This window comes from Salminus brasiliensis, chromosome 1 (assembly GCF_030463535.1).
Source record: "Salminus brasiliensis chromosome 1, fSalBra1.hap2, whole genome shotgun sequence".
NCBI classification, from domain to species: domain Eukaryota; kingdom Metazoa; phylum Chordata; class Actinopteri; order Characiformes; family Bryconidae; genus Salminus; species Salminus brasiliensis.
The window spans coordinates 90249724-90263141 of NC_132878.1; the positions used below are offsets into that span (position 1 = coordinate 90249724).

The window sequence follows — 13418 nt, forward strand, 5'->3', positions numbered from 1 at the left end:
GTTATTTTCGTCAAGAACTCAACAACTGCTCCAAGGACCTGCAAGAACCAGTTCTGACCAATGCATCTGTTGTACTGCTGGACCAACTACTGTCAGGAGATTCCATTGGGAGATGTTTTGCCAGCTCAACATCAGCTGTAGCTTTCCTAGCCTCACAGGCTCAAACTGTGATACTACCACCACCATGTTTCACAGATAGGATGCCATAAACGTCTATTTTATACATAGTATTTCTCCAATAGTTTTCTGACTGACCAGTGTCGTCCTTCCACTGTTCTGAAAACCTGATCACATCTGACCAGTGCATGACAGCTCTAGTGGAAAGCTCCCTTCATAACATCATGTCCAACACCATCCCCATTTCAAGACCTAGGCTGGATTGAGCATTACATAGTAACATCTTGAATCATCGAAAGGCTCCATAAAGCCAGATTATTAAGCAGAATCTTATGTATTTAACATACCTGCTGAAGATGGAACAACCTCCAGCACTAAGACCAGGAGCCAGGACAGATAGAAGAACATCCCTCTATATATCACCGTCTTCCTTGCTCACCAACTCACTGAGATGATGCTAGGTTCTGGAACCTGTCCCAAAGGGCTGTAAAAGGCCCTTCGTGCTGACCCACGGTCCAACGGCACTCCTGGCCAAGATTGACTTTTCCTGAGCAAGAACAGCAGTAAACAAATGACCACTGAACTTCTCATTTACAAGCAAGGCTTCAGAGGAATCTTCCGGGTTCAAGAGGTGCATACCAGTTCCAGGTTTAAGAGGAGCATGTCCATGTCCTTTCTCCTAACTTTCTTGTGTAAGTAGCACGCATTCTGTGTGCCCTCTTTTAGAATGGTCATTTGTGTGACAGGCATTTTACTTACAAAGTAGTACAAACATGCCCATTTACATTGATTGCAATGAAAGAACACATGTTCTGAAGGAGTGGCTGCAGGGTTTTCACGGTTCAGATGCACACACTCTGCTCAGATGGTCATCATGTCCAGGTTTTGTTTGACTGATGACTACTGATGTGGCCTTTAACAGGTCCAAACCAAAGTTATTTGGTCATTATATGTGGACACCCCTTCTAATGAAGGCATTCAGATACTTTAAGTTGCACCCATTGCTGACACAGATGTGCAAATGCACACACCCACACAGGTTGTTTAGCTCTGGTTAGAGAAGTACTGCCAGTAGAATAGGACTCTGGATCAGATAAACCTATTGCCAGTCATGGGATAGAGGGGTATAAAGCCCCCCAGCACTGAGCTGTGGAGCAGTGGAGGAACTGTGTTCTCTGGAATCATGATGGATGGTGCTCCATGTAATACCTCTGGGATGAGTTGGGGAGTTGGAGATATGGTGGCGTGGTGATCATCCAACAACCTGACCTCACTAACGCGCTTGTCGCTGAATGCAATGAAATCCTCACAGCAATGTTCCTCCAAAATCTAGTAGAAAGCCCTCTTCCCTGGACATTAGAGACAGTTACTCCAATACAAGCAGGATACACACATTTTTTATACACTTGATTTTGGAACAAATGATAAATAAGCAAGTGTCCCAATACTTTTGTCCTTATGGCGTCATTCAAAACATATTACATATTACATATGAAAAGACATTAACCATTTTTATTTGTGTTACTTTGTCCATGAGCTATTTTGCTAACTTGCATTTCTATCAGAAATCAACCTTAACATTTCTCATTTAAGCCATAATGGTTTTTTTTACTCATTTGTGTACATAACATTTCTCCAGTAGTTATCTTGTGGTGGTCTTTAGGAAACTTTAAACAGGCAGCAATGCTCATCTTTGTGATATTTTAGGTCAAGTGTATAAAAAATGATAAATATCCTGTAGAGAACATACATATGTGCACTTTGTCATAAGTAGTTTACCAGTCAGTGCATACATGTACTCCTCTTTTAATAATGCAGTGATTACACATTTTACCTTTATATTTAAATAAATTATACAGTTTTCAGTTTTTCATACTGTTCATATTTCAGACATTTGACTTTTTTATTGTTATGGATTTTTTAGATAAGTTGAAGAACTCCACTACAAATCCATTACATGTTCACTGCAAGTCCAGTACATGGAGATAAGTGGTGTTCTCCGCTAAACTATACAAACCATTTAATTTGCAACTACACCAATACTTCTATTTTGACCAAAAACAGGTGTTTTTTATTCAAAATTAAGACTTTATTTCAATGTTTGACATCATGTTTGTAACATTCACATTTAAAATATTAAAACATACATTATTCTAATAAGTGTATCAGTCAGAGGTAAGCAGTTTGAATTTTCATCATGTACATACATTCGTATCAATTACTGTAGTTTTATGAATATTAAAGAGAAGAAAGTGCATATGGTGAAAAAGTTATTGTCACTGATACATTATCCTCAAGAAAAGTTGAGCAGTAGACCAGATCTCAGTCATCTACGGTAAATATAGTGAGATGAGGACCATAGCATCACTGTCATGCAAAAACCTTGCATCTCCAAAACTGTAACTTAATAGAAGAAGAAAAAAAACTTTTTAACCTTTAAATTTCCACACAATGTAAAGAACAACATTTTCACTTTTTAACATTTAAAATGTCAAAAAGGAAAATCTGCAAAAATGAAAATACAAGGTTTTTACGTGAGTGACAATATATAGGGAATCAGGGTAAGAGAACTTCAGCTCAGAGTACATCAGACAACTTAAATAGGCAAAAGGTCATTTCCTTCAGCTGAGCGTTGCAGCTGATTTTGATTTTTTTGTGTATTCTTAATTAGCTTTAAGAGCTAATGCTACCAAGTTCCTTTAAATATCTCACTGTGAAGTAGCTTTTTATAGTAGAACATCTAAATTACAACATAGCAGCCCGGAACACAATCAGACATAAAACTTATCAACAATTAAACACAGTAAGAAGCTACTTCTATTTACAAAAACTGAACACAGTATTAAGCGGAAATACTGACTGCCACACCAACACTACAGCTGCTAAACAAAGCAGTCTTTGGTTTACCTTTTTATATATTAGTGCCTGTCTTTTCACGTCCATTAAAGAAATAATAAAAAAGATCATATGAACACTGTACCCAATTACTTTTTGCGATCCAGGATGTTTATAAATTAAACACACAGTCATAAAGGCCTTTATGTGGAAAGCCACAGGTTTCTTAATAATGCATATAATCTTATTGACTTCCTCATTGCACGCTCCACCTTAGCATGTATTAGCAATCCACACATGTACTTGTATGTGTTCATGTATTTCACTATGTGCACGCCATGGCTCAATAAAGCCCTAAGCCCAAGTCCTTATCCTAAAGACATTTTTATCTGGCCTTGTAAGCTACTGGATCATATCTAATGCACCATAACTAATGAACCAGATGGACAAGAGTGCATTTCTTAATAGATTTCAGATAAGAGTAATAAGTCCACAGGTTTGTTTCCAAAAACATTTTTGTCCTATTCTTGTGTTAAGAAATAAACTTCTGCCATCAGTGGACCTTCTTACACTGTTTACAGTGTAAGAAACTGGAAATTTTACACTGTTTTCCTTGTGGTGATTATTTGAAATCAGCTGAATGAAAGTTGAGTGAAATGTATGATGCAGAGTTATGTCAAGGCCACAGAAGAGGGTACTTGGCTCCTTTGTGTCAAAGTGGTCGACTGTGGTGGTCTTGGGGACATTTTGACATCCTTCATGGCGAAGCACAGTAGATTGGATCTCTGTCTCTTCTGACAAGTTCAAGTCTTTGGTGGGCTATGCAGTGGCTGCACGGGCCATTTTGTGGACTCCTGGGGAATTCTCGTACGTCTAGTGGAAAGATGTAAAAAACAGACATCGTTGTCACATGAATGAAGTTATAATTATTATTATAATAATTATTATTATTATCATTATTATAATCTGAAAATTGTTTTGTAATTTTAGCATAATTGCATAGTTGATCATTTATATATATATATATATATAAAATGGAGATACGTGTGTGTATGTGTGTATGAACATACACACACGTATCTCCATTTTAACATTGATTTCCATTAAAAGAACCTCAAGATGTTTTTCCATCTCCTGTAAAGTTGCTATTTTGCATTAATTAAAAGTGGTGTCCACAAACATTTGGACATATAGTGTAGGTTCTGTGTGAGTTCATATACATCTACATCTTCACTGTCCTGCAAACCTTGTATCTGCATATACTTAGTATTCTCACAACCCAGATTTCTGCTTATTGTCAGAGAACTGAGCAGAACCTTGACAGAAAAGTAAGAGAAGATCATTTTGTACATGGTTACAACCAAAATAAACCCCCAGCAAATAACTGTGTCAGCAATCTCACAAGAATTTCTTACTTAAGAGGCACTAAATATTACAATTCTTAATTAAGCTTAAATATGAGATGCTTAGCGATGAGACCTTTGGTCAATACTATAACTCAGGTTCAGTTCAATGATTCAGTAAGGCAACCGCTGGCAATCGAGTGTTTGCCTTTGCCTGACTGATAAAACCTGACACATGGAAGCTGAGAGTGGCTTAACCTGCAACAGATATCACTCAGCCCGTCTACGTGACTACACAGAACTAACTGACTACAGGACTGAAACTGGGAAAAGACTATTTTAAAAGTTTTACGTCATAGGTTTATATGTCAGACGTTTTCTAGGGGTGTGTGGTGGGTTGACTGCTTACCCTCAAGGCGCTGGATATCCAGGGCAGGAATCGAGACACCCTGGTGTAGACGCCAGGTTTCTTTGCCATGGCACAGCCTGTTCCCCAGCTCACCACCCCCAACAGCCTGTAGCGACTGGTCTTAGACAGACAGTCCGCTGCCACAAAGGGGCCACCGCTGTCCCCCTGATGCACAAAGGAACGAATGAATAAATGACATGTTAAGACTGCAAAGGCCCATTCACTTTCACCTCTGACCTCGGATAACCTCCTGCTGAATCAAAAGTCTGAATGTGAATAATAATAATGTGCTTATTTTATCTCACTGGTAACTGGTAAAGCTGTCAGAGCTACAACTAGAACAGTATGTTAGAGCAGCCCAGTGCTGCTTTTGGAATAATGGATCCCATTGTTCTTGTGAACTGAACAAACTCCATATCAAAAACCACTGGATAAATGTCAGAATCTATCTAGAAACTTTGTTTTTAGAGTGGTTTTAAGTAGAAATTTCTTCTTATGAAAGATTGGGGAATAAGGCCTCCTGATGCCATGTGGTACTGGTGAGTCAAATAGGAATGAATGCTGTCCTCTAGTGTCCGCAGAAGGTGCTGCTCTGAGTTTTCGTTTGATGCCAGTTGTTTACCTGGCATGAATCGGTTCCTCCTTTCTCATAGCCAGCACAGAACATGGTGGTGGTGACCTGGTTGTCGTAATAATCAGGGGCGTTACACACGGCATCGCTTATGATGGGGATATTGGCTTCCTGCAGAATGTTCGCTTGGGTGCCTGATAATGAGAGAGAAAGAGAGAGGAAAGGGGAGATAAAAGAAGGCAGATGAAATAAAGACAGAAGTGAAGGTGTCAGGGGGATAAAACGCTCCTATCTTCAAAGAGCCTGATATGAAGAGGAGGCCATCGTTCCCTCTCCTTCAAGTATTCAGCACTCATTACTGTCAAACGTTAGATCACTGATAGAGTTCAGAGGCATGGAGCTTATAAGAAACAGAGGGGGAAAGAGAGAGAGAGTGCATGCATACTCCTAGACAAGGTATAAGAAATCATTAGAAATTAGGTACTCAGGCGGTGGGGTTGTATAATACACTGAATGGGCTCTATATCATTATATATTTTTAAAAAAATACCGTAATACTCCACGTTTCCCCATCCGGTCACTGTGCCCATCTGGCCGTCAACCAGCCGCTGGCCGTAGGTTGGTAAACACACTGGCTGGATATAGTCTACCATGCAACACAGAAGATAAAATGGTGGATTAGATGAGGATTATGTTTGTGGACGCCCCTACAGATACAGTTACTCCAAAAAAGCAGGATAAACTCTTGAGAATGAGCGGATGTCCCAATATTTTTGTGTCCATATAGTGTAAATACACTGTTCTGTTAGGTATACCATTTATGTACCATATACCAAAAAATACACAGTTTACATTCCTTTAAGGGTTAATGTATAAGACTAATGATATAATAATATTGTATATAATACAAATACCATTGTATTGTAATAATAATATGTATAGTCTAGTAATTAATAATAATATTTATAATAATAACTAACTAACTGTAATCAATTATATAATGTAGTAATACTTATTTCTACATACTTAATACCTACTTAATTCTGAATGCCTAACAGAGGGCCGTGCAGTAAAACACCTGCCTTTACTAATTAGGTCCCCTTCTTTGTTGTGGTGAGCACATTAGTGGAATCAGGTGATGTTGTGTAAGGTTGGGAAAAATATCCATAAACACTGAGGTCTTTGTTATGTGCCGCAGAGAAGCAGCTTCAGAAAGATACTGTGATAAACCAAGATGACTGATAAAAGTTCTTACTGATGTTTCCTTTGTAGCTCCTGTGAGCTGCGGCTGCTCAGTTCTTCTGTCATTTGACTCTGTTTCTGTCCCCAGATTCAAGACTTGATTTTGACATGACTAAACCGTGGCCTGCTCTGAAAGAAGGCAGAGCTTGTTCCACTTAGAGTTACTGTACTATTCCAGCACATAAAATTAAAAGCTGTGAGGAGGTGTGGCTTAAGACTGGTGGTGCTTTACAAAGTAAAAAAAATCTGCCTAATCAGCAGGGGGGGACAATACATGAGTAATAGGACATTTTATTTATATCTGCAGTTAAGTATTCTTATTTTATTAAGTAGTATTGAAATACTCAATTCGATTTTTAGGAGACATTCAAATCCATACTTTTTATTCCCAATGTTCACAAACATTTTTGCCAGCCAAGCTCCTGTGCATGAATCGGTACTGCCCATTAGTTGCTGGACCACATGAGGCATTTATCATAAAGGGTTTAGACCAAACACACTTATATTAGATACAACTAGACAAACATGCGAACTCATGAGCAGTTCAGAAACTAAACCTCTGTAGTTAGATCTGGTGGCACTGTTCCTAGGAAATCTAGTTATTTTAACATATAAAATCTGAAATGATTTTGATCAACAACTATGCCAGTTACATTCCAATCCAAAAATCTCATTTTTAAATTTTATTTTTATGAACAGGTGCTTTCTACTGGCTTCATAATGCTGCATAGTGCTTTGACCCAGACGCTTGCCAATGAAATCTGTATATGATAAAATGACATAAGCTTCATGGCTTCATAAAACAAGAATTTCTTTTCATTACTTTAACATTATCTTTTTTTTGATTGACCTTTAAAATGAAATATCATATGTATGGGTTGAGTGAGTATTGACATAAGGTGCTGCTTTGCTGTGTTTGGGACAAGGAGGGCTCCTCCTTCAGAATTCTTTGCTGACTCCTTTATCTTTTTCCTATTTATCTTTTCCTACAACGTTAAACATTCAACACATTCATTGCTATTTATTATTAAAAATTGTGAATTTTGCCAAAAGAAAAAAAAAAAATGTATAATTATAGTATATTAAATATAATTACACTGTATGAATCAAAATATATTATATGATGTTATATATGATATCTTACCAAGATACTTTTAGAACTCGTTCAAAGTTCAAACTGTAATTTTATATACAATATTTCTCACTTCTCATAGTTCTTTGAAACATGCAGAGGGTTTCTTCCAAAATTATGGACTCCAAACCTAAATATAAAACTCCTACTAGCTCTTCATTTACATTTGTGCTATTTTTGGTGCCGCTATTAGACATGGATTCATTCAATCTGTTTAGCACATTTAGTTTAGTAGTATGTGGTTAGTTTGCACCTTTAAAGTTACTTTCATGTAAAAAAATCTCTTAATTGTATCTAGTAAGGTATTTCTTTTTTAAATTATACACACACACTCACATAGATAGATATAAATATACAGCCCTACATTATCAGTTTCTCTATTATTATATACTATTTATAGGCAATGTGTTCAACTGAATTGTTGATATTTTTTGGTTTATTTTCGCTTTCATAGGCTTATTTGCTTTTGACAACTGTTATTATATGTAAAAGGGCTTATATACATTTATTATATAAAATTATTTTATAAAATAGGCTTTATAACTGCTGTTACCACTATTTTATTGGATACTGTTGATCTCTAAGATAATCTAATAATAATAATAATCTTCTGTATATTTATGTATTTAAATACAAGTGTGTGAATTATTATGTATGTACATTGATCTAAAAAAACTAAAGAAGCAAACGTCAGACAATAAACATGTCTTGGCTGATCAACTATATTGTGCACATTAAATTTTTGGCCAAACCATCAGTTAAGCAACACTGCAGGACAATGTTTTCTCCAGTATTGTAGGGTAATGATGAAAACACGTTACACAGCAGCTCCCGAGAATTCCTCTTTTTTCCCCTTCCGGAGAGTTCTGATAACATTGTCTTTTGTTTGGGCCTGAAAAAGAGGAGCTTTGTTCTCCAGACTCCGTAGCAACCTGAAACTGGAGGGAGGTACTACACCGCTCTGTGTTTACTTTCGTTTCCTGCCTGCAATCTGCAGTGCTGTTACTGTAAGACTGTACACTAAGGAGGAATTTTCCTAATTGAGATTATATTATAGTGAAACTTGATCTATATTATATTATAGTGAAACTTTAAATGCCCTTCAGTCATTGCCTGGCAGTGTCATCTAAGTTCATGTAAAGACAAAGTCAACAAGTCAATTATGCAACACGACTGCATTTGTGCAATTGACCAGATAGTGACACCCCTTTTTATACACCACAGATGGCTTTCAGAATGTGAATAGAAATTAAATTAAATTTTAATTAAAAATACATTTAAACATTAGAAATAAAAGTAAATGCATAATTGGTTGATTTGGGTGATTCTTCAATGAGGGGAACCCTACATCCCTAGGTTATGAATTCATATTCTAAATACTTTATTACAATATAAATACATGACATATTAAATATATTATTTATTACACTACCAGAAAATTATGATTTCCACTTTTTCATGTTTTAAAAATGAACATTTTGCTACTTTGTCTTCATACCCAACCCAGACTTTGAAACTTCTCTGCTTCAACAAAATAATAATAAAAAAATAATGTGTATTTTTAGAATACCTTAAAACATGCATAATTTATGTTAATATCTATTTAACTTAGTTTGCATATTTTGAACAATATATGACAGTCACCAGCATTACTGTCATTACACTGTGTAAATTTGTGTGTATATTTTTGTTTTTTAGTCATGTTATTTATTGTATGTTTAAGCACCTTAAGGATTGCTGCTCAATTTCATTGTACATTGTGCAATGACAATAAAAGTATCTCATCTTATCTTATCTTATTACTGCAACAACCTGTGATTTCTGTAAGGATTTTTAAAGGTAACACTTATTTATGTTATAACCAAGGAAACAAAGACTGACAGGACAGCATATTTAACTGTTTAGAAATGAAAGTTAAATGCAAACTAAACTTTCTAAAGCAAATATTCCCTGTTCCGCAATCAATATGGCTGTAGGCAACCATACAGAGGAAACCACGCTAGAGAAAACAGAAAACAGTAAGTAAACCTTTAGGATTTCTGTACTATACCAGTCAATAAATATAACATATTTAAATACTATAAAAGATCATTAACTTTTAAAACATGTAACCATTGATATGATTAAAACAACATTATTGCTCATTTTTATTTATTTTTTAAGAACCCTCAATTAAAGAATCACCCAACTGCCTTTTTTTATAACAAGGTTAACTGCATTTGCATTCAATGTACATCCTATTCAACAGGTTTGAATCTTAAACCGTGAGACTATTTCCATCCCAAACAGATTTGTTCAGCTTCACTGCAACTAATAATTCTCAACATGCATACAGGATACAGTACATTACATCTTACTCACCATTAAACTGCAGTGGTTTGGTTAGGGCCAGGACAGCTATGTCGCGGCTGTTGTCGTCAATGTTAGCATCCACAAAGGGCAAGTAACTGCTGTGATAGACAACCGTTTTCACCTCAGCGATCACCACGTTCTTATGGATGGGCGTGTTGTAGATGGAACCCATCAGCACTCTCCACCTCGAGACATGACGATATCTCCTGTGAACACACAAACAAATAAGGATGAGGTCCTGTTTACACAGTATTTACAGTATGTACAACATGTATGTATATGTATGTATGAATGTATGTGTAAGTGGAATCTGCAGTTGTTCAGAAATGGCTTCAAGACACATTCCTGACTTAAACCTACGATCATCCTTCTTAGATCTACTTTGAGCTTCTTGCACTTTTCCACTGTCAATCCAATTAGTGTGTGACTTACTCAGGGAAGCAATGTGCGGCGCTGATGATCCAGCGGTCAGATATGATGGATCCGCCACACTGATGAATCCCGTCATACTGCAGACTGACCTGCCATGGCCAGGAGCCCTGTCGGGCATCAGCTCCGCCTACAATACGCTCCTCAGGGAGCATCCGACGCCCACATTCTGCATGAGAATACACACAGCTTTTCACACTTACACTGCTAACATGTTTGAAACATTATAAATATATTTTGTATATGATTTCAAAAGACATCTGCCTTTCACACTGTAAACATTTTCAATGGACCAATTGAAATGATCCAAGATTATAGACCAGGACCAGGGAAAATGCTCTTACACCTGTTCATTTACGCAAATCTTGCATGTGTGTTTTTTTTTGTTCTATTAATGAGTTTGGACATATGCTTATGGTATGGGATGATAATGATTAACACTTTACTTGGATGGTCTATTATATATGCCTGGTAGATGCTCATCTGACATTCAACTAACATTCAAGTAAATGTCTCTTAAATGCAACTGGACTCTAAGTTGAATGTAAATGACTGTCTACTGAATGTAAACATCCATAAGCCTTACCCTAACATTAACCTTTTAGTGTAAGAATTAGGGTTAGGTCAGAGTTGCATTCAATAAACATTTAATGCATATTTAGGTAAATGTCAGTTAAATGTCCGGTGAGTATCTATGAGGCATAATGAACCATCCAAGTAAAGTAATAGAGCATTAGTTCTTCTTCTGTCCATAAGCTTCAAATTGTACGAAACTGCTCTAAATAATCTAGCACCTCCTTTTCTGCCTGACCTCCTTCTTCCCTACAACCTTCTCGCGCTCTCATATCTTCTACTGCTGGGCTTCTAAATGTGCCATCATCCAAACTCTGTAGCTTTGGTGATCTTCTCCAGACTCGCTCCTCGACTGTGGAACTCCCTCCCAAACATGGTCAAACAATCTCCCTCTCTTTCCATATTTAAATCTAATCTCAAGACTCACTTCTTCTCTCTTACCTATGGCCTCCCTTCTGCCTAACTTGCTTATCTCCATGTCTACATGTAACAGTACTGCTGAGCTGATGTTCCCCCTACTGTTGTACCTGTATTGTTTGTGTGTCCAATGTTTCTATGTACTAATGATTGTGTGTCTTTGGGTTTTAGAAAAGCGCTATATAAGAATAAAGTATTATTATTATAATGTAATCTCTGATAACTTTGACTTTTGGGCTGCAGTTTAGGTGGCTTCTGATTTCAGCTAGAATGCCAGACCCCCTTGATAAGATGACAGGGTGAGGAATCTTCATCATGGGACACAGAAGATAGATATATAAGACCTTGACTGCAGCTTTAAAGGTTCTCCTCCAAAACACCACTTTTTGCCCATTCATCAGGAAATGTTTACATAATGTAAAAGGCAGGTGGAACTTTCATGTCATGAAAGCAATGGCATGTGACTCGAACACCATATCTTACCTTGACAAAGAACTTCCACAATCTGTCCTTTTTCACATTTGCTGAAACAAGAGATAGGGGTCACTCAGAATGCCACGCAGTTACTTAGATTGTCTATAGTTTACTTCTTAAACCATCTGAAGACATTTCGTATTGAAATATCGCTCAAAGCCACTGTTAAATCAGAAGTGCATGCTTGGGTGGTATAGATAATCTTACCACGGATACAAGGCAGTGCTGATCTTCTTGCCGAACGTTAACTCACTCTCCTTTACACAGAAGAACTCATGGCTACTTTCAGAAGCACAGGTGACAGAGAAATTTATTGCCCTGGAAAGACAAAGGAGGGAAACAACAGGATCATTGGAGTTAGTAAGACATTTTTACTCAATGCCTTGTCTTATTGCGTGTCAAATCCAATGATTGTAGCAAATTTCCCCCCTGGATTCCCAGTTTGTCCAGTAAGTGGAATATTCCAGCAGTAAAAGTGCAGCTCATGTAAGTTCCTCGACAGTTCCTCATTCCAGAAGTATTGGCTGGAGCACCAACCATCATTCCAGAGAGCACAGTTCCACTGCTCCACAGCTCAATGCTTGAGGGCTTTATACCACTCTAGCCCACGCCTGGCATTTATCTGCTCCAGAGAGTCCTATTCTATTGGCAGTACTTCTCTACAGGGACTAGACAAGCTGTGATGGAGAGCTGAAATAACAATTAAAGTCTCTTGACTTGACTTGCACATCTGTACCAGCAATGGGTGCAACTTAAAGTAGCTAGTAGCTAGCTGAAGTGCTCATTAGTAGTCCACTATAGAGGAGCTCGGCTCTTTCAATTATGCTCTGTTATTTTCTCTGTCTCTCTCGTTGTCTGTGTGTCTGCTGTCTTAGTCTCTCCTCCCTCCCTCCCTCCCTCTCTTCGTCCTTACCTGACAAAGCCCATCTCCTCACAGCTGATGGCAGCCAGCAGCTGATTGGCGCTGGAAGAGCAGACATGTCTCCACCGCCGCTGCACCGAGTCAAACACCCGCAGCCTCTGATCCGCCACGCTCACCTGCACTGTAATGCAGGTTTGAATGAAAAGCATGCAGTGAAAATCTGAGAATACTGTTAGTTATATATTATCTGTATAGATTCAAGAAATACAAAAAAGACGAGTGAGATAATAGCATCACAACAATACACTAAAATATAAAAAAGTCAGATCAACTGATACAGGCCTGAAAAGTTTGACTTAACTTAGCTTTGTTCAGTCAAAGGTTTATATTGGCATTTCAGTTTAAACAACAATACATACTGATTTGAGCCTCATAAACATTAGTAAATGAGCTACAGCTGAAACTGATCAGTTATTGTGTATGATGTTTAGTCTGTGACTCTTTCCCCTCAGTCTGTTTATTGATTTGTTGATTCCCATCTTCTCCTATCACATGGACAGAGCCCTTTCTATTCTCAGACTCCTGACCATGTAAGGCTTTGGTGTTGATAGGGTTTGAACATATGTTTTGAACATATCTTCTCTCTTTTGACAAGCAGGCAG

General features: G+C 37.4%; 1 protein-coding gene across 1 annotated transcript in view; it reads right to left on the reverse strand.

Moving 5' to 3' along the window:
- Positions 1-2690: 2690 nt before the first annotated feature.
- hpn (hepsin) overlaps positions 2691-13418 on the reverse strand; it is a 30724-nt gene continuing 19996 nt past the window's right edge. The window contains exons 4-12 of the mRNA XM_072680846.1: positions 12808-12937; positions 12102-12212; positions 11904-11944; positions 10434-10599; positions 10011-10207; positions 5826-5921; positions 5327-5469; positions 4705-4869; positions 2691-3825 (exon numbers count right to left, since the gene is read on the reverse strand). Of these exons, the coding sequence (XP_072536947.1) occupies positions 3772-3825; positions 4705-4869; positions 5327-5469; positions 5826-5921; positions 10011-10207; positions 10434-10599; positions 11904-11944; positions 12102-12212; positions 12808-12937 (1103 nt within the window). The 3' untranslated portion in view covers positions 2691-3771. The remainder of the gene's footprint in view (positions 3826-4704; positions 4870-5326; positions 5470-5825; positions 5922-10010; positions 10208-10433; positions 10600-11903; positions 11945-12101; positions 12213-12807; positions 12938-13418) is intronic.